Below are 22158 nucleotides of genomic sequence, written 5' to 3'. Positions count from 1 at the left end.
GCGGGGCGGGGCGGGGGCGGGGCGGGGGCGGGCACGCAGGGGGCGGTGCGGCGCGGCCCGGGTCGGTCCTCCGGGCGCCAGGCGCCGCTGCGGAGCGGGGCGGGGCCGCGTGTGTTTACATCCGGCCGGGGCGCGCCGCCACCGCCGCCGCCGCCGCCTGAGGTCGTTCGGCCTGGGTCCGAGCTGCCCGCACCATGGACACCAGCGACCTCTTCGCCAGCTGCAGAAAGGGGGATGTGGGCCGAGTGCGGTGAGGACCCCGCAGCCCCGGGAGGGTGCGGGGTGGGAGGGGCGCCCTCCAGGCGCCGCCGGCCCCGGCGCGTGCAGTGGACAGGCTCGGGACAGGCGCGCGCCTCGGCGCCGCGGCAGCCCTGGCGCCGGACCCACCACAGACCGCCCCCCAAGAGCGCCTGGACGCCCAAGCAGGGGGCTGAGGCAGTTTTCCGAACCGGGGTGCGCCAGGACGGAGTGCTGGGGGTGTTTTACTCCCTGGGATCCCGGAGGGCTTCCCGGAGGAGAGGACTGCTACGCGGAGCCGCGGAGAAGTGGGCGGAGAGGAGAGGATGGTCGCCCGCTGAGCGCTCAGGACCGGGAGGTCAGACCCCGGGGCGGGCCTAGGACTCCAAACGTGGCTCATCGCGCTGATGCGCTCCGAACTGGGAACCCCTAGGACCCAGAATCACTCTCTGATCCCCGGGGATTCGGAAACTCCTAAATGCAGTTAAAGCGAATCTGGTGCTGCAGTCGCCATAAAGTAGGGAGTGACGGGGTGCCTATTTGGGATGTGGGGCACCTCACTTCGTGGGCCCTTCCTTCTCTGTTCCCTGTATCTGACCCACCACTAGCTCCCTTGGGCTGGTTCCAGGTTTCCTGACTCCCACAGCGTCCCTGGTCCCTCCCTAGCATCAGGTGTCACCTAGGAGTTAGCTGATAACCCCTGAATGCAGCTCAAGAGCACTCTTGGTCCACCTTGGAGGTCCCCCCAGGCTTCCTGCTCTCAGTGATGGCTTCGTCACCATCCATGATGACCCCCCCCCCACAGGTCCCACATGCCATCAGCTACTATGTCTCCTGACTTCTGCTTTCTAGAATCTGTTCACTTCTCTTCACTCTTCCACACCACCAGGACACCTGCAGCACCCGTCTTCTTGGTTTCCCTACCTTCAGTCTCCCCTATCCAGTCTGCTGGCCCAAGCAGCCAGAGGGCTCTCGCAGAACAGATGCCCATCACCGCCTTCTCTCTCCCAGATGCCTCCAGGCCAGAGCCAGTCTTGGCCTCCTCCGCTCTGGGGTCCTGCTTCTGAGGCTCATTGTTTGCCTTATGAGTTCCCATCTCTACACCCTGTCTACCTATGTTGGTCCCTTTGTTTCAAATGCCTTTCCTGCTGTGGTCTGCCTGTCATCTGCCCTCACCTTGGGGAGACTTCCCTCAGCCAAAAGGGATGTTTTCTCTCTCCCCATTCCCTGGGTCTGCTCTCACAGACCATGAACCAGTCCTGACTCAGGCTCTGACCTCCTCCCCGCCTAGGTACCTGCTGGAGCAACGGGACGTGGAGGTGAATGTGCGGGACAAGTGGGACAGCACCCCCTTGTGAGTGCCAGCTGGGTGGGTGGGCATGGCAGGTGCGGGGCGGGGGTTTTCAGTCCTGGTAACTGCCTCCTGTACTCCTTCTTTCCCTCCCTCAGGTACTATGCTTGCCTCTGCGGGCACGAGGAGCTAGTACTCTATCTTCTGGCCAATGGTGAGAGAAGGGGCTGGGACTGTGTTTGTGTGCGTGTGGTTTGCATTTGCAGACACCCTCAAGTCCTGTCTTCCAATCAGTCCTACACACACCCAATCATCAAGCCCTGTCGGTTCTACTTGCGGAACCTATTTTGTGCCTTGTCCACTTCCCCATCTCTGCTGCCACTACCCAGCCCAACTACAACATCTCTCCCTGGCCCCAAAGCCAGCCTCCTCTGGTCTCCTGGCTGCCGCTTTTGCCCCACCTACAGTCTGTTCTCCATAATGCAGCCTGGTGGGTCTCCCAAGTCTGATAGGCTTAAAGTTCTCCAAAGACTTCCCGTCGCATTTAGCATAAAACTAGAATGCCTTGCCAGTCTTTGCACTTCTAAGTGATCTGCTCTTCCCTTTCTGGCCTCACCTCCTTTGGCTCCCCCATGTGCTCATTCTTCCAGCCACACTGGCCTCTCTGGTGCTTCAGCACTCCAAGTTCACTTCTACCTCAGGGCCTTTGCACTTGCTCTTCTTTCTGTTTTGCCTGCCCTTTCTCAGATCTTTGCATGGCCGACTTCCTCATTCCATTCAGGTCTCTGCACATTGTTATGGACACAGTGACCTTCCATGGCCTCCCTACATGGCAGCCACAACTACTGTTGCCTTTTGTCTTGCTTTCTTTTTCCTCATGGCACCTGACATTTGTTAACCTGTTTATTGGTTATGAATTCTCGTCTCTACACCCCGTCTACCTACGTTGGTCCCTCTGCGTCAAACGCCTTTCCTGCTGTGCTCTGCCCGTCGTCTGCCCGCACCGAGGGGAGACTTCCCTCGGCCGCTAGAGCAGCAGTTTGGTCACGATAGAGATTTGTCTGTTTACGGCTGCGTCTCCAGTGCATAGACCAGGGCGGTCTCTGGCCTGCTCTGTTTGTAGTCTGTGGCATACCCAGATGTGCCTGTGTGTATTGGCCCTGTCAGAGAAGGTGCTAGTGCCAGAGTGGGCCCAGGGTAGTTTGGAAGGGGCTCCAAATTCCAGGGCTGGGCCCTACATTTGGGAAGGTTGCAGGGGGAGAGATGAGGATTTCCCCCAGAGCCTACCCCAGCCGCAGTGTGCGTGTTCCTGACCCTGCTGACTGACGAGCCCTGCTACCCCCAGGAGCCCGCTGTGAGGCCAACACGTTTGATGGGGAACGCTGCCTTTATGGGGCACTGAGCGACCCCATCCGCCGGGCCTTGCGCGATTACAAGCAGGTGACAGCCTCCTGCAGGAGGCGGGACTACTACGACGACTTCCTGCAGCGGTGAGATGGGGTGCAGGGCTGGGTATGTGTGGAATAGGGCGGTGATGTGGGGCTGAGGGCTCCCCTGCAGGGTGGGGTGGGGGCCGTGGTGGTGAGACCGGGGGCAGGCGCATGCTGAACACGCCCCCACCCCCCTGCTTACCCCTCCCCAGGCTTCTGGAGCAGGGCATCCATAGCGATGTGGTCTTTGTGGTGCACGGGAAGCCCTTCCGGGCACACCGCTGTGTCCTGGGCGTGCGCAGTGCCTACTTTGCCGGCATGCTGGACACCAAATGGAAGGGCAAGAACATCGTGGTCCTGAGGCATCCACTGGTCTGTCCCCCCCAGGGGGGCAGAGGGACCGCAGGGGGCTTGTGCTGGGGGGCCACCTCTGACCTCTCCTCCTGGCTGTCTCTGCCTACAGATCAACCCTGTGGCCTTTGGGGCCCTGCTGCAGTACCTGTACACAGGTGAATCTCTGGGCCCAGGGTGGGCGGGGAGGGAGGGCGTTTCTGTCCAGCCTCAGACCCCGCTGTGGTCTTGGGCCCTCCTTCTACCTCCTGGTACTTACCCCTGCAGTGTGGGGCGGTTCCAGCTGCTTCCTGGGTGGGCTGGGAGACAATGAGCTGGTGTGTCTGCTCAGGAAGAGCTTGTCCCACGTGCAAACTGAGCCCTCTCTGGTCTGCCCTGAGGCCTGTAGAACTCAGGCGGTAGCTGCTGATGGGAAAACTAAGGCAGGAGATAGACCCAGGAGTCCCAGTGCTAGGGACGGCGGAGCGCTCCTCTCGGGCGCCGAACCTCCCATGCCGCACCCAGGCCGCCTGGACGTCGGTGTGGAACACGTTAGCGACTGCGAGCGCCTGGCCAAACAGTGCCAGCTGTGGGACCTGCTCAGCGACCTGGAGGCCAAGTGTGAGAAGGTGTCCGAGTTTGGTGCGTCCAGGTTTAGGGTCCAGGGCGTCGGGTGGGAACTGCCGGGGCCTACCTGGCTCCCTGAAGCTGTGCTCTCCCCTCCACAGTGGCATCCAAGCCAGGCACGTGTGTGAAGGTGCTGACTATTGAGCCGCCCCCAGCAGACCCCCGGCTTCGAGAGGATATGGCCCTGTTGGCCGACTGTGCCCTGCCCCCTGAACTCCGTGTAAGCACAGGGTGTCCTGGGATGGGCCCAGTGTGGACATAGCTGTGGTAGACAAGTCTTGCTGTCTTGTTCAACCCTTGTGTGACCTGGAGCCAGTCACTTCCTCTTTTCTTCTCTTTTCTTTTCTTCTCTTTTCCCTTCTCTCCTCTCCTCTCCTCTCCTCTACTCTCCTCTCCTCTCCTCTCCTCTCCTCTTCTCTTCTCAGATCTTATTTATTTGAGAGAGAGAATGAGCACAGGATCAGTGGGAGGGACCGAGAGAGAGGAAGCAGGCACCTCTGCTGAGCAGGGAGCCCCATGCAGGGCTTGCTCCCAGAACCTGAGGCCATGACCCAAGCCGAGGGTAGATGCTTAAGCAGCTGAGCCACCAGGTGCCCCAGTCACTTCCCTTTTCTGAGCCCTCTTTACTTCTGTTGATGTTTGTGTCATACTCAGATCTTCAAACGGGGCAGCAGTCCACCCCTTGGGAATAGAGCTAGAACAGGCTTTAGGCTGGGACTGGCCCCTCTCCCTTGTCCCACCTGCTCTGAGTGTGTCTTTTCTCCCGTCCGCCAGGGTGATCTCGGGGAGCTGCCCTTCCCTTGCCCTGACGGCTTCAACAGCTGTCCTGATGTCTGCTTCCGGGTGGAAGGTTGCAGCTTTCTCTGCCACAAGGTGCCGTCCCTTCCCCCCCACGCCACCACCCCCTTGCCTTAAGTCCCTGGCCAGCTCTCTGGGCATGGGCCCTGGCCCTTGCCCTTCCTGAGCCCAGCCTCCCCCAGGCCTTCTTCTGCGGCCGCAGCGACTACTTCCGGGCCCTGCTGGACGACCACTTCCGAGAGAACGAGGAGCTGGAGGCCTCAGGGGGCCTCCCGGCCATCACCCTCCACGGCATCTCGCCCGACGTCTTCACACACGTGCTCTATTACATCTACAGCGACCACACAGAGGTGCGAGGCCCCGGCGGGCCGTGTGCGCTGGGCCGGGCGGGCATGGCAGTCGGGACAGGGCCACAGCCCGGGTCCCTGCGGGGCTTAAAGGGAGGGGCTAGGTCGTGCTTGGCTCCGTGAGGCTGGTTTTCTAGGAGGCTGGAGAGGAAGTGTGGGACACATCTGGATTTGTCTTTCAGGCAGAGGGGGCCTCCGCCGGTTCCAGAGCAGGGGTGAGTGGCAGGAGCCACATAGGAGCACATGCCACCTGGGGTCCCTGAGTTCTCCAGTGGGAGGGTGGGGAGGGAGAGTAACCTGAATTACCGCAACAGTGGGGAGCCCTGAGCCTCCTGCGTCTGGATAGCGGCCCACACCCAGGGTTCTGGATTTCTGTCCCCTGTTCTCTTATTGCCTCCCTGGGTCTTCGGCTGCCCCAGAGTATCCCTAACGTGTGGGCGACATGGGCAGCTGGAGCTCGTGCCGAAGGGGTGTGGTGTGTGTGTGTGTGTGTGTGTGGTCACTGTGATAAACGGACCCCCCCAGCAAATAGTGACTTAAAGGAGAGAAAAGTTTGTTTCTCCTTCATGTCTGAGGTACGTGCACCAGGGCAGGTGGCTTGCTGCGACCCAGGTTGTCCCCTCCATCTTGTCACCTGGGGCAGGGCAAACCTCTGAGGACTAGGTGTAAGTGCCATGCGCCCAAGCATCTTTGTCCCGGCCGTTGAGCGCTGCCGTCACGCAGGGGCACCGTAGCCGCGGTGGAAGTGAGTGGGCGTGGCCGTGTTCCACTCACACTTCATTATGAAACACAGAGCGGGCTGGACCCGGTCCACAGCACCTGAGGTGTGTTCTCCTTTGCAGCTGGAGATCGGGGTGCAGGCTGACTCACATGTTAGGAGGAAGAGGAAGATGAAGCAAGCAGTTTCCTTAGTCATAGGCCAGGTGGAGGTCACATAACACCAGTTCTCCCGTGGCCCTGGAGAGAACTCACTTAGTGGCCCCACTTGCCAGCAGTGCAGGCTAGGACATGTGGCCTCTGGTCAGGAGGAGCGCACGGGGACAGGCTGGGCTGTGATGTTAGCCCCGTGCTCGCCTCACGTAGCACCCCAATCCTAAGCCCACCAGCCTCTCCACTTGGGCACCCTCTCCGGCCTCCATTCCTCCCGCCTCCTCGACTTCATTCCTCCCGCGGCACAGCTCAGCTCTGTGGACCCTGCCACCCGGGGTCCACGTTGGCCCGCTCCCCCTACTCCCAAGGGAGCTTTGCCACTGAGGACAGCTACTGAGTGGCTGTAAGCGTGGACTTGGGCTCCAAACCTGGTTTGACACCGGGCTGCTGTTCACAAGCTGTGTGCTGTTGCACCGCAGAGCTGGTTGCTCACCTGCTCTGTGCCTTAGTTTTCCCTTCGAGAGAGCAGGGGTGCTGACGGCTGTCCGAAGGTCTTGTGCAGATGGGTGTGTGTCACAGGCGAAGCGCCCGCCTGCTAAGCGGTGTGTGTGGCTTGGCTGTCCTAGCAGAGTCCTGCCCACCCTTCCTCCAGCCTGCTGCGTGTGCCCGTCGGAGTCTGGACATGAGCTGAGCAGCGCAGGGTCCTGGTGTGGGTGGGAGAGAGCACGTCAACACTTACTCCACCACCGTGGTGGGGGGCCCGTGCCTCAGTTTGGAGGAGCACCTTCTGTTTTCTGACCACCTTTTGAGGCAGGCATGGTTCACCTCCCAGAGAGGAGGAAACTGAGGCACACAGAGGTGAAGTGACTTGCCTAGGGTCCCACATCTAGAATTTCAGCACATGGGTCTGTGTGATTCTCAACTCAGCCTCTTTCCCCTGCGAAGGCCCTGCCTGAGGCCCGGGAACCCGTCTCCTTGCGCCTCTCTGGTCCCACGGTGTCTGCGGCAGTCTGGCCCCTGAGGCACGGGTGGTTGCTCCCGCCCAGCTTGCAGCCTCCACCGCCTCCCTAATGGCGCCCCGCCTTGCTGCCTCCTTGGTGACCTCGGGCATACCCTCCCTCACCCCTTCTTTCACTGCAGCTTCCCCCCGAGGCGGCCTATGACGTGCTGAGCGTGGCCGACATGTACCTGTTGCCAGGCCTGAAGCGGCTGTGTGGCCGCAGCCTGGCCCAGCTGCTGGATGAGGACAGCGTGGTGGGTGTGTGGCGTGTGGCCAAGCTGTTCCGCTTGGCGCGCCTCGAGGACCAGTGCACTGAGTACATGGCCAAAGTCATCGAGAAGGTGGGCCCGTGGGGGCCGTGGCGGGCAGGCTGAGGGAGGGCGGCAGGCATATGCTGAGCTGGCCTGTCCACAGCTGGTGGAGCGGGAGGACTTCGTGGAGGCTGTGCGGGAGGAGGCGGCGGCCGTGGCTGCCCGGCAGGAGACAGACTCCATCCCGCTGGTGGACGACATCCGCTTCCACGTGGCTAGCACGGTGCAGACCTACAGCGCCATCGAGGAGGCACAGCAGCGGCTACGGGCACTTGAGGACCTGCTGGTGTCCATCGGCCTGGACTGCTGACTGTCAGCACGTGGCGTGTGTGGGCAGCTCTGTGTGTGTGTGTGTGTGTGTGCACACGCATGTGTGCAGCTCGTCTTTCTGTTCCTTGCTTCCTTGAGAACATCGTGGTGGGCTGAGGGGGGCTCCGTGGGGTACCCCTCCCCCCACATGCCTGGTGGCCCCAGGGGAGGGTCAGGATGAGCCCCCTTCCCCAACACAAGCCAGCTTCCAAGGCCCTGGGGCTGGGTACCACTCAGGGAAACCTGGGGTGGGGGTCTCTTAGGGCCTCCCTCCCCCGGACCCCTTCACACCCCCGTTGTCCTGGCCCTGGCTTGTTTGCTTCCAAGCCAGGTCAGCCAGCAGGCTTCTCCTAGGCGTAGAGTCGGCCCACAGGGAGCAGAAAAGTCTGTGTGTGGCAATAAAGCTTGAATGAACCATGGGAGCCTGAGCCTCTGTCTGGGGGGGGGTGGGCACAGGAGCAGGCGTTGAGGAGGGCCAGGGAGGAGGCTCTGGATTTGGAGCCCCTCATCCATGCTGGGAAGGCCTCGGTGTCCAGCAGGGGCTCCTGGGGGCTGGGGGGAGTGTCTGTGGGTCTGCGTAGGCAGCCCCTCTGTGCAGGGGCCCTGCGATCCCCCAGCTGGGCCCAGCCTCTCCAGTGGTGGGGCTCCCCTCAGGCACAGGTTTTGCCTTGGGCTCCTCTTGGTGAAGTCCGACCCACCCACCTGCCCTCAGTGGTCCTGGGGGAGGTTCAGTGGGAGGCCGGCTGAGCGACCACAGAGGCTCCTTCCCCCTCAGACCAGGCAAGGACTAGTTTCTGAGCCAGACCTATTTCTAGCACTCATCTGTTGAGTACCCCCTGTATGCCAGAGGCTGTTCCTCTGGCTGCATGTCTCACCACGAGCACCTGCAGTTTACAGCTCCGGGGACTGAGGCTGGGCTGTGGGCAGGGCCAGAGGGGAGAGGCCCGGGTTAGCCCTGCAGCAGCTTGCTCTGCCATTCCAGGAGGAGGGCCAGGGAGGAGGGGTGGAAGTGGAAGGGGTAGGAGGAGGCCCAGTGACCCCAGCTGGCCCCGGCCTGGCTCCCTCCACTCCTTAGCCCACTGGCCACTGGTTGTGGGGAGCCTCGTGCCAGGAGGGGCTGAGGACTGACCTCTGCTTTCCCTCAGCCTAGAGCCAGCCTCCTTCCTGGGGAGGCCCCCTGGCCTCTGCCACAGGGGCTGTGACATTATCAGGGATGTCAGAGGTGGCTTTCTCAGGATGCCTTGTAGGCTGTCCCTCACCCCAAACCCTTGGGTCCTGAGGCCCAGGCAGCAAGCACCCTGAGGCCTGCCCCCTTCTTCCCTGGAGACAGCATGGGTATCCTGGCCCTCCCTGTAGTTGTCATTCTGCCCTTTGTGACTTTTTACTCTTGTTCGTCAGTTCCAGAACTTCTGGGGCCAGCTCTAAGGTCGGATGGGTCAGTTGAACAAGGTACCCAGTAGGTAAGGAGGTGATCAGCATGGGGGAGGGGAAGGGGAACTTGACAAGTGGACAGCAGTCCCTGCTGGGTGGAGGGCAGGGTTTGGATATGGGCCTGGGAGCCTGAAGAGGCCCGGGATGAGATGGGGAGGTCAGCGTGGCCAGAGCCCAGGCCCCACAGGGGCCAGAGTTCCCACCGTGGCTCATCCTCTTACTGCCTGGTCGCAGCTCCCTGCCTCAGTTTGCTCAGTTGTAAATCGGGTTGACTGTGATAGTGCCTGCCTCCTTGCTTGGGGCATTAAAAGCGAGTTCCTGGTACTTGGGGAGGGGCCCACACAGGCCCAGGGAGTGAGCCTGTTGTGTATTTGTGAAATGCTGGGCTCCACCCAAGGTGTGGAGGGAGGGGCGAGGAGGGTGCGGCAGGGGTTGACTTCAGCTTTGCCAGGTCACTCGGCTTGGTCTGGGCACCCAGACAGGAAGGGTGGGGCCAGGCTGGTGGCCTGAGAGCCACAGGTCCCACCTGAGACCACACACTAACTCCCATGTGCGCCAAGGTTATGTAGTAAGAGGTTTAAACGTTAAAAAAAAATTTTTTTTAATTACAGTGCATTTTTTTAAAGATTTTATTCATTAGAGAAAGAGAGCACAAGTGGGGGGAATGGCAAAAGGAGAGGCAGAGAGAGAATCTCAAGCAGACTCCATGCTGAGCACGGAGCCCAGTGTGGGGCTTGATCCCACGACCCTGAGATCATGACCTGAGCCCAAACCAAGAGTCGGATGCTTAACCGACCGTACCACCCGGGCACCCCAGTTACGATGCATTTTTAAAAAATAGATACTCGGGACAAAAGCGAGCTTGTAGAGTGAACCCATCTTTTTTACAACTATTATTTGAAAGTGTGTGTTTTATTTTATTTTAAAGATTTTATTTATTTATTTGACAGATAGAGACAGCCAGCGAGAGAGGGAACACAAGCAGGGGGAGTGGGAGAGGAAGAAGCAGGCTCCCAGCGGAGGAGCCTGATGTGGGTCCTGATCCCATAACGCCAGGATCACGCCCTGAGCCGAAGGCAGACGCTTAACGACTGCACCACCCAGGCGCCCCGAAAGTGTGTGTTTTATAACAGAGTGTAAGTAAACGCCTAAGTGAGGAGGTTTCAGGGGAAGTGCTCTGGGTGTGGTACCTTGGCAGGTCACTGAGAGAGCGAGACCGGTGAGGGTGCCGGCCAGGGAGGCAGTGGGGCCAGGAGAGTTGCCGTGTCCAGCCCCGTGGTCGGTCCCCTCAGCAGCAGGGCCGCAGAGGCGTTTGCCGGCTCCATCATCACACCTTCCTCATTTTCTCGGCTACTTGTGGTCTAAGGTGGTGTTGCAAACAGGAAACAATGAGAACAGCCTCCAAGAGCCCAGCGGGGAAGGAAATGGTAGCAAGCCCGTGTGGCCAAGCTTCCTGCGGCCCCGAAGATGCTCAGTGCGGCCTCTATACGCAGGGGGGGGGGGGGCAGGGGCCATTCCACCTGCCTGGCGGTGCTCCCCGCAAGCCCGAGCTCAGAAACGCAGGCAAGCTTCCAGATCGAGAGTTGAGGGTTTCATCTGATTTCTGTGTTGTTTTCATAGTGTGGCTGCATTGCATTTAGAATTAAAAAGCACATCTGTCCCTCAGGTAACAACTTTAATTCATTCCTGCCAAGTGAAAAAGTGTCCGTGAATTTTATTGGGAAATCTATGCATTCTATCCCAACTCAAGACATTCGCACACTTTTCCCAGAAGGAAAAACAGATCAGCTGAGTGCTGACATAGCTTGTACATAAGATGCAACGTAGGGACGGCTTGTCGCACCCCCAGGGAGAGAAAAGGAGCCATGGCGGGCTGTGGAGGGGAGGCGAAGTCAATAAGGTGCTGTGTGCTGAGTCGTGCTGGAGCTGGGAGAAACATCAGGAATCCCAATCCTGTCTTCATTTAAAATGCTGCTATTTGGTTTATCATGCATTTTCTACATTACTTCTAATTAAAATCACATGAAAGTATTACTTATCTTACTCATGAAGATTCTTGGTGCCCCTTTCACACTGTCCGAGGCAGGTGTCTTACTTGGCCTCACCCCGGTCCTGGTCCTGACCCAAACAGTCGTTACATGAGGCAGGTGTATAACGACAGTATATTTTCTCAACCATCGATTACAATCTTCGCCACTTGCAAAAAAATAAAAATAAAGAGAGTGGCGTTCTGCATACGTTCTTCGTCTACCTGGAAAACCGCACAGCCCTGAATGTGCCGTCTCACCGCCGCGGACCCAGAGCGCCTGTTGGGGGTGAGGCGGCCATCTGCGCGCTGGCGACACACGGTTAGGAGTGCTCTTGCCGGGGCTGGGAGCGGCCTTCGTCCCGAGCGACATTTTGAAGGCATACAAATTTCTCCCTGGGGAAAAGTCTCACCGGCAGGCCTCGGAGGGAGGGCTGGGGCCCTCAGGCTTCTAGGAGTTTCTAAGTCCGAGCCGGGAAGCCACCCTCAGACTCTTCCAGGCCTTCCCGGTGGTGTAAGATCTGAGCATTGCATTGGCGCGCTGCCACCGGGGCTTCGTCGCCTGCCTGCCTTCTCTGGGTCTTGGACACCTGGGCTGGAGCTCCGAATCTGCACTGGCTTTGAGCAAATCACTGAATCCCTCAGAGCCTCAGTTTGCTGACCAGTCTGAATGAAAGCAACGTCACCGACCACCCGAAGCTGGTGTAGATATTCTGCGGGGCGCCTGTGAGGAAGCTCCCACCAGGAGGGGCAGCACGACCAATGTGGATTTCAGTGGGAATATCCGTTCTTTCCTGGAAGGTCTCACAGGGACAACTCAGGGCATGCTTTGTAAGCTTTTCTTATCTGCAGCATGTTGGGGGTGTGCACGTGTTGCTTCTGTTCCCTCCAGTTCCCTTGGCCCTCAAGGGTCACCAAACGTTGTTGATTTTACCTCTTCAGGAGCCACCAATTCCCTTCTTTGTCCCCACTGTCCCAGCCACAGTCAGGGCCTGGCCTCACCTCCAGCTCATTCTCGCCCCCTTTCGACATCTTCCAGGCAGACAGTGACCCTGGGCCTCCCGCAGGCACTTTGTTCTCAGGCACAGCCTGCTGTCTCCCCCTGATATCTGAGCCTCTCCTGCTCTGTGGGCACCTGGCCCACCACCTCCCCGTCTCCCATGCATTTAGCTGTGGCTGTGCCACCGGTTTCTAGATGTGATCTGAGATACTAAGTGTGGTCTCTGGTTTATTCCTTGAAATGTACATGCCTGCGCCTTTCCTTTCTTCCCCTCCTATGGGCTGGCAGGAGGGCGCAGTCACAGGAGCTGGAGCAGCCATATTGGACCATGTGCTTAAGACTTCCCCTGCAGTGAGAGGGGAAGGTGGGAGGAGAGAGAGGCCAGGCTGCCCCTCCCTGCTAGCCTCCATTTTGGTCATGGCTGTGTCCTCTACCTGAGGCCACAGCCTGACAGATGGCTCTCCTCCTACAGGGGCGGCACTGTGTTCCACCGACACCCTGTCCAGTCAGGGCTGTGGGCTGCCTGTGGCTGGTCCTGATGCTGCAGCCACCTCAGTGGGCCCCTTTGCCACCCTATCCTTGGATGGGTGCTGCTGTGGGTGCAACCTGAGCTCCCTCCACCCTCAAGTCCTGCCCTGAGCCCCCTTGCCGCAGGACCTGTGCACCCCACTGCTGTTCATCTTTCTGCTTTCCTGCAGGGCTGCCTCTGGGCTGGTCCCCCGTGCTCTCATCGCCCCTCTTCCTGACCCCACAACTCTTGGGCACTGGAGTGGCAGGTTTGTGTCCCTCTGTCCTCATTTTGGGGGGCAGGTGCAGCAGGCCTTCCCTCCCTCATCCCCTCCCTCCCTCACTGGGCAAGTTGGGAGATCAGAGGCCTAATGTGAGCCCACAGCCTCCTGCCGGTCGGTTCTGGTGGAGGGACAGAGCTACTGTGTAGTCAAGCAGAACACAGACTCTGTCAGACGGCAATAATGTGCTGGGGATACAGAAGGTGGGGAGGGAGTCAGGGTGGGCGTGCTGGCTTTAGACCAGGAGGTTAGGAAAGGCCTCTGAGGTGGCCAGCAGGGAGGCTGGCCTGAGGGGGCCAGTGGACACAGGAGGAAGAGGGCGAAGGCAGGGAGGCCACGGGCGGCAGGGGGTCGTTGTGAGCGAGAAGGGCCACCTCTGACTCAACTAACACCGGGTCGTGCTCTGTGTGGGGGAAGGCTGGAAGGGCACCCCCTGAGGAGGGCGCTGTCGCCATCTGGCGGGAGGGGAAGGTGACAGCAGTGGGGTCAGAGGGAAGTGGCCTGGAGCCCGGCCCTGGAGGTGGAGGTGGAGCTGACTAGGGGACACGGGAATGGAGGAGGAGTGCAGAGCCCGGGGCCCAACAGCAGGAGAGCTGAGACGGGCGACGGAGTGGGAGTGAAGCCCCCTGGGTAGGGCACTAACTAACCGTGGAGTCGAGAGCCGGGGGCGGCCCAGGCTCCCCAGTACCGGCAGTGGCCAAGTCAGGAAGAGAAAGCATGTATGCAGTTTGCTCCAGGCACAAGTCCCCAAGAACGGAGGAGGGACAGTCCAGTCCCCACCCACTGGCTTGGGTCAGATGACTGGATCAGCAATAATGCCCTGCAGGAGGGCCTGCTGTTCTCTGCACAGGAATCGCTGTAGTCTGGGATTGGACAGACAGACCACACCATCGTGCAGAAAACATCCGGTTTATTAGGATTAGCTGTGGCATACATGGTTCCTTTGATAGTTCCGAACTGATCACAAGTCCCCAGTAAGGGTACACACAGAGGGATGCGGCGGGGCTGCAGAGACAGTAACTGGCAAACTGCTTAGATCACGGGGACCCGAGCGGGTTTATGTTAGTGAATGGTGAAAGAGAAGGTAGCATGGGACCTTGCCGCGGGTGCAGAGCAGGCGGGTTTGCCTGGTGTTCTTTGGTGCTCTCAAGGCGCGCCCCAGTGCCCCCCAGAAGCTGGGAGGGAGGACTGGTGACCATCCACCCCCAACCCTGCAAGGGAGCAACCCCCCTCCAATTCCCGCTGCAGGAGGGCATCTTTTCCTAGAAAGACTGTCAGGCATGGATCCCGTGGTTTCTGTAGGACCAGGGTGACCTCCGAATTCCAGAAGAAGGCGAGGCATCAGTCAGTGCTTGGGCCTAGGATCCTGATAGGAGTGCATCTCCAGGGTCCTTCCTTTCACCTTCTCGAGGCCGGGCCATGTATGACCTTGCTTCCCTTCCAAACTCAGCTCCTTGTCGTGGTGAAGGCAGGACTCTGAAGCCCCCACTGCCAGCAGGGAGCCATCAACACCAAGAATGAACCCAATTCGAGACTGGCACAGCTCCCCCAGGACAGGCGGGCCCGTGGCCCTGGTGGGACTCCAGACGCAGCTGGTGTCTGCCTGCCACACCTGCGCCCATTGAGAGCTGGGTGGCAACGTCCTGTCCCCTCCTGTATTAGGAGACAGTCCTGCTTCCGAATAATTCTTTTTTCTTTTTAATATAGGTAATTTTTTTAACCTTTAAATATGTAAATGTGACTGAATTTGTCTCTGTCAGAGCTTTCGTATAAACAGATCCATGCAGCCAAACGATTCCTGGTCAAACCATGTGCCTGATACTTAATTTGGGAAATGGCTGAGCCGGCTGTGCTCTGGGGCGGGGGGGAGGGGGCGGGGGCGACCTTGTGTGACCCGCACTATCACAGCTCTGGGTGAGAATTCCAGATCTGGGTTCAGGGTGTCTCAAGGTGTGGGGGGTTCGTGGGGGGAGTCCCAGCTCTTCCTCAGCTGGGGGGGCAGAAACATTCACACAGCGGCCCAGTTTGAACAGGCGGGGGCTGACCTTCTCTCAGCACATTGTTCACATTTTTCTCCTCCAGAGAGAAGCCAGAGAAGTGAGATGGGGCAATGAAAGCCTCTCTCTGTGGGGCTGTGGGCCCTGCCCGCCCCCACCCCCACCCCCACCCGAGGGGCTGGAGAACACAAACCTCAGCCCCAGGCCAGCATGGCTTTCCGTTGTGGCCCAGGGTCTGCCTTGGCTACACCACGGTGTGCTCAGGGCCCCTGGAAGGAGAGCAGGGGGGACCCCCCTCTCTGGGGACCCGGAGCAAGCCCCAGAAGAACAGGGTGTGGGTGAAGGAAGGGGGGAGCCCCAAATCCCAGCCTCCAAAGTCAGCCTGGCAGGGGAGCGGCCGCCCTGTCCAGGGCCTTGAGGCCCCTGGACTGCACCCTGCGGCCAAGCAGGTGCCCCCTCGCAGTTCCACCCCCACTCAGGGTCATATGTGCCCTAAGCAGCCCCATGAGGTAACAACAGTCCCATTTGAAAGTGAAAGTCCTCCCGCCGTGGGCGGTGATCCTCATTTATTGCTGGCGCTAAGTGAGGGCCCAAGGCGGGCAGTTTGGGGTTGGCACCTGAGAAAGGCAGGTCAGGCGCTGCTGGGCCCTCTGCTGGGAAAGGTGGGCCCATCCTGCTGTGGCCTCCGGGGCCTGCAGCCCTGGGCAGGGCCACCGAGTCGGGACTCTTCTTCCGCCACCAGAGGTAGCTGTGACACCAGCACCGAGGCTCCCAGGGTGGCTGTGGGCCCAGGCAGGCCAGGAGCAGGGATGGGCCCGTCCCCGCCCACTGCTGGCGCTAGGGCCCTGCTTCCCTGGGCTGCACCGGAGCGCCTTGACCTAGGGCCCTGCGGCCAGCCTTGTCCGTCCTGTGCCGGGGCATCAGTCTCCAACACCTTCAAGCCCCCCTTGGTCCCACCCACCCACCCAAATAATCTCTGCTTTAGAATATACATTATATATTAGATCCTTCATCTTCAATACAATCAGCCTCTCATAGCGTCAGGTACAATTAGTCACGCAAGGAAAGGCAGCCTCTGAATATAGAAAGCGCTCGGTGGGCAGCCTCAGGCTCCCTGGCAGCAAGAAGGGATTTCCTGCCCAGCTCTCTTCCTGGGCCAAGCCTCACCCTGTCCCCAAGCCCAGCTCCAGACTGACGAGGAGCTGACACGGGTCATGGGTGGCTCCTCGTGCCAAGAAGTCCCCGGCATTTTCTGGGCCTTGGGGGACACGCGAGTCTGCCTTGGGGGAGCTGACCCCCGCCACCTCGTCCCACGGCCAGAGAAAGGCCACAGGGTGGGGCCAGGTGGGGAGGGTCGCGGGGTGGGGGCTGGAGGGGAGGGCAGGAGGGGAGATTCCTCCAGTTATTGCAGTCAGGTGTCTGAGGAACAGGAATCCCTGGGAACCTTGGTGGGGGCTGGGGGAGGGGCAGGGCAGAGGCTTTGCTTGGTTTTAAGGACATTGGAGCACATTCCCTCCGGGAAACTACCTGTGACCCTTCTCTGTTTTTGCACAAAGTGTCTACCCCTTAAAGTAGACCCAGTAGCAGACAGCCTGGTCTATGACAAAATTGCGCTAGGGATTCCTCCAATTTGTGATTTCCTCCCCCCTCCCCCTGGCAAGCCACATGTGAGAAGCCAGCTTCTGCCCGTCCTCCGCCCACTTGCCCGACCGTGGGCCGGCCACACAGCCGGTGCGCTCAGGGTGGGGACCCTGCTCCCGCCGCCCCTGTCCTTTGGGAGATCCACATGTTTATTTCACGGAAGACGGAGTTGGTTACTTCAGGAAGCTCTTTGTGGAGAACGTGGTAGGCACCTTCGTAAATCTGCAATTGGGAAAGACAGGAGTCAGGGCCACAGGAAGGGACAGGAGCAGGCAGGGGCCTCGGGCAGCACCGCACGGGCAGGGCTCCAGGCGCGCCTCTGTGCGCCGAGGACTCCTTACGCTCTCATTGCCTTCTGACCAGATGACGGTTCAACTGCATTGAGATGTCCCAGCATGTTCTAGCACTCCCTTTCTCAAATCAGTCACACCCTCCCTTGACTCTCTTTCTCTCTCCAGCTATGGACACGTCTGTGCCTCCATCTCAAAACGGTGATTTCCACTCTGTCTACACACGCCGCCTTCCATCTACTGCTTTGCTTATTCCAACCTGACTTTTACTCCCACCAGCCCTCAGCGGAGTGTTCTTGCCGGCACTCCAGTGACCTTCACGTCGCAGGAGTCAGGGAACACGTTTTGCTTTCAAATGATTTGACTTCTCAGTTTCATTCAAAAGTTGACCGGACTTAACCTTCTAGAAACACTCTCCTCTTGTGCTTTGCATGGCTTTCTCCCCTCCCGGTCATCTCCTTGCCTCATTAGCAGCCCCTCCTCTGTCTGGGCTTACCCATGGCCCTGCTGACCTCTGCAGCCTGGTGTGGCCCACGGGCCTGGCCATGGCCCTCCTTCTCCCTCCCTGGAGTAACCTCGTCCGGTCTCGTGGCTTGAAAACCATCCGTGCTGGTGACTCAGGAATTTCTCTCTCCAGCCAGGCCTCTCTCTGAGCTCTAGATGTGTGTATCTGCCTATTTGCCATTTCCAGTGAGACTGCTAATGGGCACCTCCAAATTTCCTTTTTTAAATACTGTGGTAAAAAACATAGCATAGGGGCGCCTGGGTAGCGCAGTCGTTAAGCGTCTGCCTTCGGCTCAGGGCGTGATCCTGGCGTTCCAGGATCGAGTCCCACATCGGGCTCCTCCGCTGGGAGCCTGCTTCTTCCTATCCCACTCCCCTGCTGGGTTCTCTCTCTCGCTGGCTGTCTGTCACATAAATAAATAAAACCTTTAAAAAAAAAACATAGCATAGAATTTGCCATCTTAGTCATTTTTAAGTGTACAGTTCAGTAGTGTTAAGTATATTCACGTGGTTGTGCAATAGATCTCTAGAACTTCTTCATCTTGCAAAACTGAAACTCTGGCCCCATTAAATTCCCTCCTCATTCCCCACTGCCCTGGGCAACCGGCATTCTACTTTCTATTTCTATGGTTTTTCTGACTAGATGTTTCATACGAGTGGAATCATGCAGTACTTTTTCTTTTGCAATTGGCTTATTTTACTGTGCATAATGTCTGCAAGGTTCATCCATGTCGTGACATGAGTCAGAATTTCATTCATTTTTATGGCCGAATACTATTCCATTGTTGGTCTAGACTGCATTTGATTTATCCACTCTTCCATCGATGGACAACTTGGCCGCTTCCACCTCTTGGCTGCTGTGAACAATGCCTTTATGAACATGGGTGTGCGAGTATCTTTAAGAGACCCTGCTTTCCTTTCTTTTTCCGAATGTCTTTTCTTCCTTCCTCCCTTTCTCCCTTTTCTCTCTCTCTCTTTCCTCTTTTTCTTTCTCTTCCTTCCTTCCTTCCTTCCTTCCTTCCTTCCTTTTCCCTTTCTTCCTTTCTTCCTTTCTTTCTTTCTTTCTTTCTTTCTTTCTTTCTCTTTCTTTCTTTCTTTCTTTCTTTCTTTCTTTCTTTCTTTCTTTCTTCTCTCTCTCTCTCTCTCTCTCTCTCTCTCTCTCTTTCTTTCTTTCTTTCTTTCTTTCTTTCTTTCTTCAGAGAGAGAGAAAGAAAGTGTGGTGGGGAGGTGCAGAGGGAGAGGGAGAATCTCAAGCAGGCTCCATGCTGAGCGCAGGGCTGGATCTCACAATCCTGAGATCATGACCTGAGCTGAAATCGAGAGTCAGATGCTACTGACTGAGCCACCCAGACGCCCCGGTCTTTTTCTGAATTTCTAATGGGACTCTCTAATAGGTAGCTCAAAATGGAATTCTCGATATTGCCCAGATCTCTCTCCCAGTGTTACCCATCTCAGAACACATGCCCCGTCTCCTTACTGTGCAAGCCCACCGCCCGGGGCTCGCCCCGGTCCCTCTCTCACTGTCCCTCCTAGCAGGTCTCCGCCCTCCAGTCTTGTCTGCACACAGCGGCTGCGGGGACACCTGGAACTGAAATCAGCACATGCCGCTCTCCAGCTCCAGACGCTCCAGCGGCCCCTCGTGGAACATGAAAAAAACGTCCAGACTCTCCAGGGACACAAGCCGCCATTCCCTTGCTCGGCTCACAGCGCCCCCTGTTGGCTGCCTGCGCACACCGCGATCTCACCACCCTGGGGTCTTGTGCTCCTTCCCCTTTGGTCTGGAATGTTCTTCTGCCGGTTCTCCCTGTGCACCCCATCTGGAGTAAGAGCTTCGCCACTCCCTCTGGTCCCCCAGCCCACCCCTGACACCGACCTCCTGCATCATCATCCTGGTCAGATTTCTGCTGGGACGCAGGCCTCATGGGACACTCGGACTTGGCCTGTCTGTTCCCTAGGCCTGGCACAGAGTAGGTGCCCAATGAGTAGCTGAATTAATGATTAACAGAGTGGTCTTCCTGGCACCAGGGCCAGGGCGGGCAGCGGGAGGCTCCCACCCCGGCCGCAAGGTCTGCCTGCCTTTTCACGCCCTCTGGCACTAACAGCAGCCAGCTTTCCTTTCTCTTTTCTCTTCTCCCTTCTCTTCACCCATGAACCTGCATCTGCTGGTTGGTGTGGGGCAGGGTCCGCACTTCCTAATGGTGCGAGGGGAGCACTTGATGCTCGGCACAGATGTGAGCATCTTTGTCAGCGAGGTGCGGGGTGGAGAGGGCTGGGGGGCTCGAGCAGAAGACCTGAGTTCGAATCCCGACTCCACCGCTCAGTAGGTGTGGGATCTGTGTGACTTGCCTGCTGTCCTTATAACCCAGCAGGAAACGGCCATGGACGCAAGGCCCCTGCACATGGTTGCTCAGCCTGTGGTGGCACGGTCAAGGACATGTGCGCTCAGGAATGCACCTTGGGGCTGTGTCTGCCCAACCAGCCACAGAGAGCCACCTGCAGGAGCAGCTGTCCCTTGACGGTGCACAGCAGGTGCTCTCCAGCTGAGGCTCTTCCCAGTCCCATCAGGCAAACGAAATGGGCACATCTCAACCCCACGACGACATCTGCCATCGTGGAAGCCACTCCGAGGCAATCCCTTGTGGTTTGTTGCATCTGACATGGCACGCGGCTAAGCCATAGGCGCTGACCCTCTGCGGGACATGCTCTTGAAGAGTCCCTCACAGACCAGATCCCACCAGGGCCCCTGCACCTTCGTGCTCAGAGCCCGGGCGGTGGAAGCTGGGCTGGAGCTGTTGCTGCTGGTGCAGAAGGCCAACACGTAGGGAGGCCAGGCGAACATAGGCTCTTGGCCGTTGGTCACGACGGAGGCCTCTTTTGCTCAGTGCCCGGCTGTGGGTGCTCTTCCTGACCTGATACCTTCTCAGTGTTCTGTCCTTCCTTTCAAGCGTGGTCATGAGAACGGTCAACTAGTGGCTCATGCCCTCCCTTAGAGAGAACAGATGCCTGGGATTCCCGGTGCTTTTTCCCCGGGGGGGCCCCACGGGGTGCCACCTTCTCCTGCCTTGGGGGAGGGGGGGACAGCTGCTCACCTTGAGTGTCTTGTCCTGGCTCTTGGCGGACTCCATGAGCAGGTAGGCCCCTTTGCTGTCGCAAAGGCGGTCGGCAGAGCCCTGGAGCAGCAGGAAGGGCAAGGTCAGCTTGGGGAGGGCCCGCTCCACCCGCGTCACCGCGTTGAGCAGCTGGTTGCCGAAGCACACCTTCAGACCCGCGTGGCAGATGAGTGGGTCCGAGTTATAAAGGTCCACCTGCAGGAAGAAGAGAGAGAGCGAGCCATCAATTTGTGGCTGGGGGTGGGGGGCTCCTGGTTCAGAGGCGCAGACCTATTCCCTGGTAGTCTTCCTTCCGCTCGGGCCCGAACAGCTGATTCCATTCGGGTGAGCTCGGTCTGGGCCGAGGGTGCCGAGAGTCTGCAGCGTGGCCGGCCCTTCCAGAACCCGGACCTGCACTACTTCGGTGCCTCTTCTTCCAGGCTCTGCTGCATTCCACATTCATACATTTGCCCACAGACAGTTCTAAAGCATGCATTTATCATTAAACGATGTAAGCAGCATCATATCGTTTGCTTTGATGATTTCACTCAGGAATAGCTCTGAAGGTGTTTTGGTGTTAGTTTGTGTGGATTTTGTTTTCTTCCTTGACTTAGCAGCTGCCTGGTTGGAGCGGGTGAGGAGCCCACATGAACTGCTGAAGGCCCAGGGCTGGTGGGAGGGGTCCTGCAGGCACGTGGCAGGGCACTCGGCTCGGCTCACGGCAGGTCTGGGCTGCAGCGGTTGCCTGCCACCCTGACAAGGAGCCTGTTGCCACCCTCAGCCACGTCTGCCCCTTCGTGGGATGTGCCTGGAGGCGGGCCCTCCCTCCTCACCATCAGCCCACTGGACCTGACCCTGACACTGTCCCTGTTCATGGCTCATAGGTCCACCAGCCTCTGGTGGGGCTGCCCTGGCACCCTGTCCTGCTCTCTCCAGCCCAGAGTAGTTTCTGCCTCGACTCTTCCTGCCCTTGAGCGGGTAGTGAGCTGCCTGCTCACTATGGCCTGAGCTGGGGCATCTGTCAGAATCTGGGCAACAAGTTTCTAGAACTCTCTGAGGCCATATGGACTACTGTGATACCACAATGCCCCTTCACTCACTTTCCTCATCCTGGCCAGTGGGTTCTTAGCTAGTTGGAGAAGTGTCCTGTGGTGTTAGGACTGGGTGAGGGAGCAGAGAAGCCATGGGGACTAGGCATACAGGAAGAGCTGTCTTGTGAGGCCGCCAGAGTATCCACTGTGTTCTGACTCTGAGTCTCAGAACGTGGGGGCTCCATCCCCCCTTCTTCACTACCCTCTACAGGGCCTGGGCCAGAATGCTGGATCTGTGCCAAGAGGGGACAGGCTGTCCTGCGTCACCCCTGCCATCCCCAGATTCCTACCATGCTGGGGACTGAGCACGGCAAACCAGACCATTTGCGAAAAGCCACACGAGAGGGATTAGCCACTTCCTGCAGCTGCGCTGGCGTGACTTCCGCAGGGCCTGGCCATCAATCTGGGGACTGAGAGGGTAGACTGGTGGGGGCGGTGCAGGGGCAGCGCGTGGCTGCAGCAGGACATCATTCGGGGTGCGTAAGGAAACCTGCTTGGGGAAAGGGCTAGAGGGTCCAAGAGAGAGCCCTGGGCTGAAAGCCTGTCGTAACCTGACGCTAACAGGAACAGTGGCAACCGCAGCAGCCATGACCCGACCCATCCTTTGTGCTCAGCATGGCGCCAGGGTGTCACATGCAGGATCTCATTTGGTAAAAAGAAAGAAGGATAGCTAACATTTATTTCTGAGGTCTCCCACAAGTTTGGCACTAAGTGCTCACCCTGTTTAACGTTCACAACCTTCATAAGCACG

The 22158-nt window shown here is 58.7% G+C and overlaps 2 protein-coding genes across 8 annotated transcripts in view; one reads left to right on the top strand and one right to left on the bottom strand.

Moving 5' to 3' along the window:
* The first annotated feature begins 83 nt into the window (after positions 1–83).
* ABTB1 (ankyrin repeat and BTB domain containing 1) lies at positions 84–7967 on the top strand. Of its 4 annotated transcripts, XM_026501496.4 has the most exons (13): positions 84–250; positions 1529–1591; positions 1687–1742; positions 2874–3018; positions 3171–3330; positions 3422–3467; positions 3814–3930; positions 4017–4135; positions 4690–4788; positions 4896–5063; positions 5243–5275; positions 7071–7271; positions 7345–7967. In XM_026501496.4, exons 1-13 carry the CDS (start codon positions 195–197, stop codon positions 7549–7551), a joined length of 1470 nt encoding a protein of 489 aa, XP_026357281.1. In that variant the 5' UTR covers positions 84–194; the 3' UTR covers positions 7552–7967. The 4 variants fall into 4 exon arrangements, with proteins under 4 accessions (XP_026357281.1, XP_026357282.1, XP_057167965.1 ...); XM_026501497.4 differs by lacking the exon at positions 5243–5275 and having other exon boundaries at positions 90–250; XM_057311981.1 differs by lacking the exon at positions 3814–3930 and having other exon boundaries at positions 100–250.
* A 5721-nt stretch (positions 7968–13688) lies between these two features.
* The window catches only part of MGLL (monoglyceride lipase), a 112110-nt gene continuing 103640 nt past the window's right edge, over positions 13689–22158 (bottom strand). For all 4 annotated transcript variants that reach the window (XM_048227198.1, XM_026501494.4, XM_026501493.3 and 1 more), the window contains 2 exons: positions 20317–20532; positions 13689–16655 (listed from right to left, as the gene is read on the bottom strand). In XM_048227198.1, the coding sequence (XP_048083155.1) occupies positions 16530–16655; positions 20317–20532 (342 nt within the window). In that variant the 3' untranslated portion in view covers positions 13689–16529. The remainder of the gene's footprint in view (positions 16656–20316; positions 20533–22158) is intronic.

This window comes from Ursus arctos, unplaced genomic scaffold (assembly GCF_023065955.2).
Source record: "Ursus arctos isolate Adak ecotype North America unplaced genomic scaffold, UrsArc2.0 scaffold_14, whole genome shotgun sequence".
Lineage (NCBI taxonomy): Eukaryota > Metazoa > Chordata > Mammalia > Carnivora > Ursidae > Ursus > Ursus arctos.
This window is presented reverse-complemented; position numbering and strand designations above follow the sequence as displayed.

Coding starts and splice junctions, on each gene's coding strand:
- ABTB1 (XM_026501496.4), top strand. CDS start 195: ATGGACACCAGCGACCTCTTCGCCAGCTGCAGAAAGGGGGATGTGGGC. Junction 3,468..3,813: donor GCTGCAGTACCTGTACACAG/GTGAATCTCTGG, acceptor TGCCGCACCCAG/GCCGCCTGGACGTCGGTGTG. Junction 5,276..7,070: donor CCGCCGGTTCCAGAGCAGGG/GTGAGTGGCAGG, acceptor CTTTCACTGCAG/CTTCCCCCCGAGGCGGCCTA.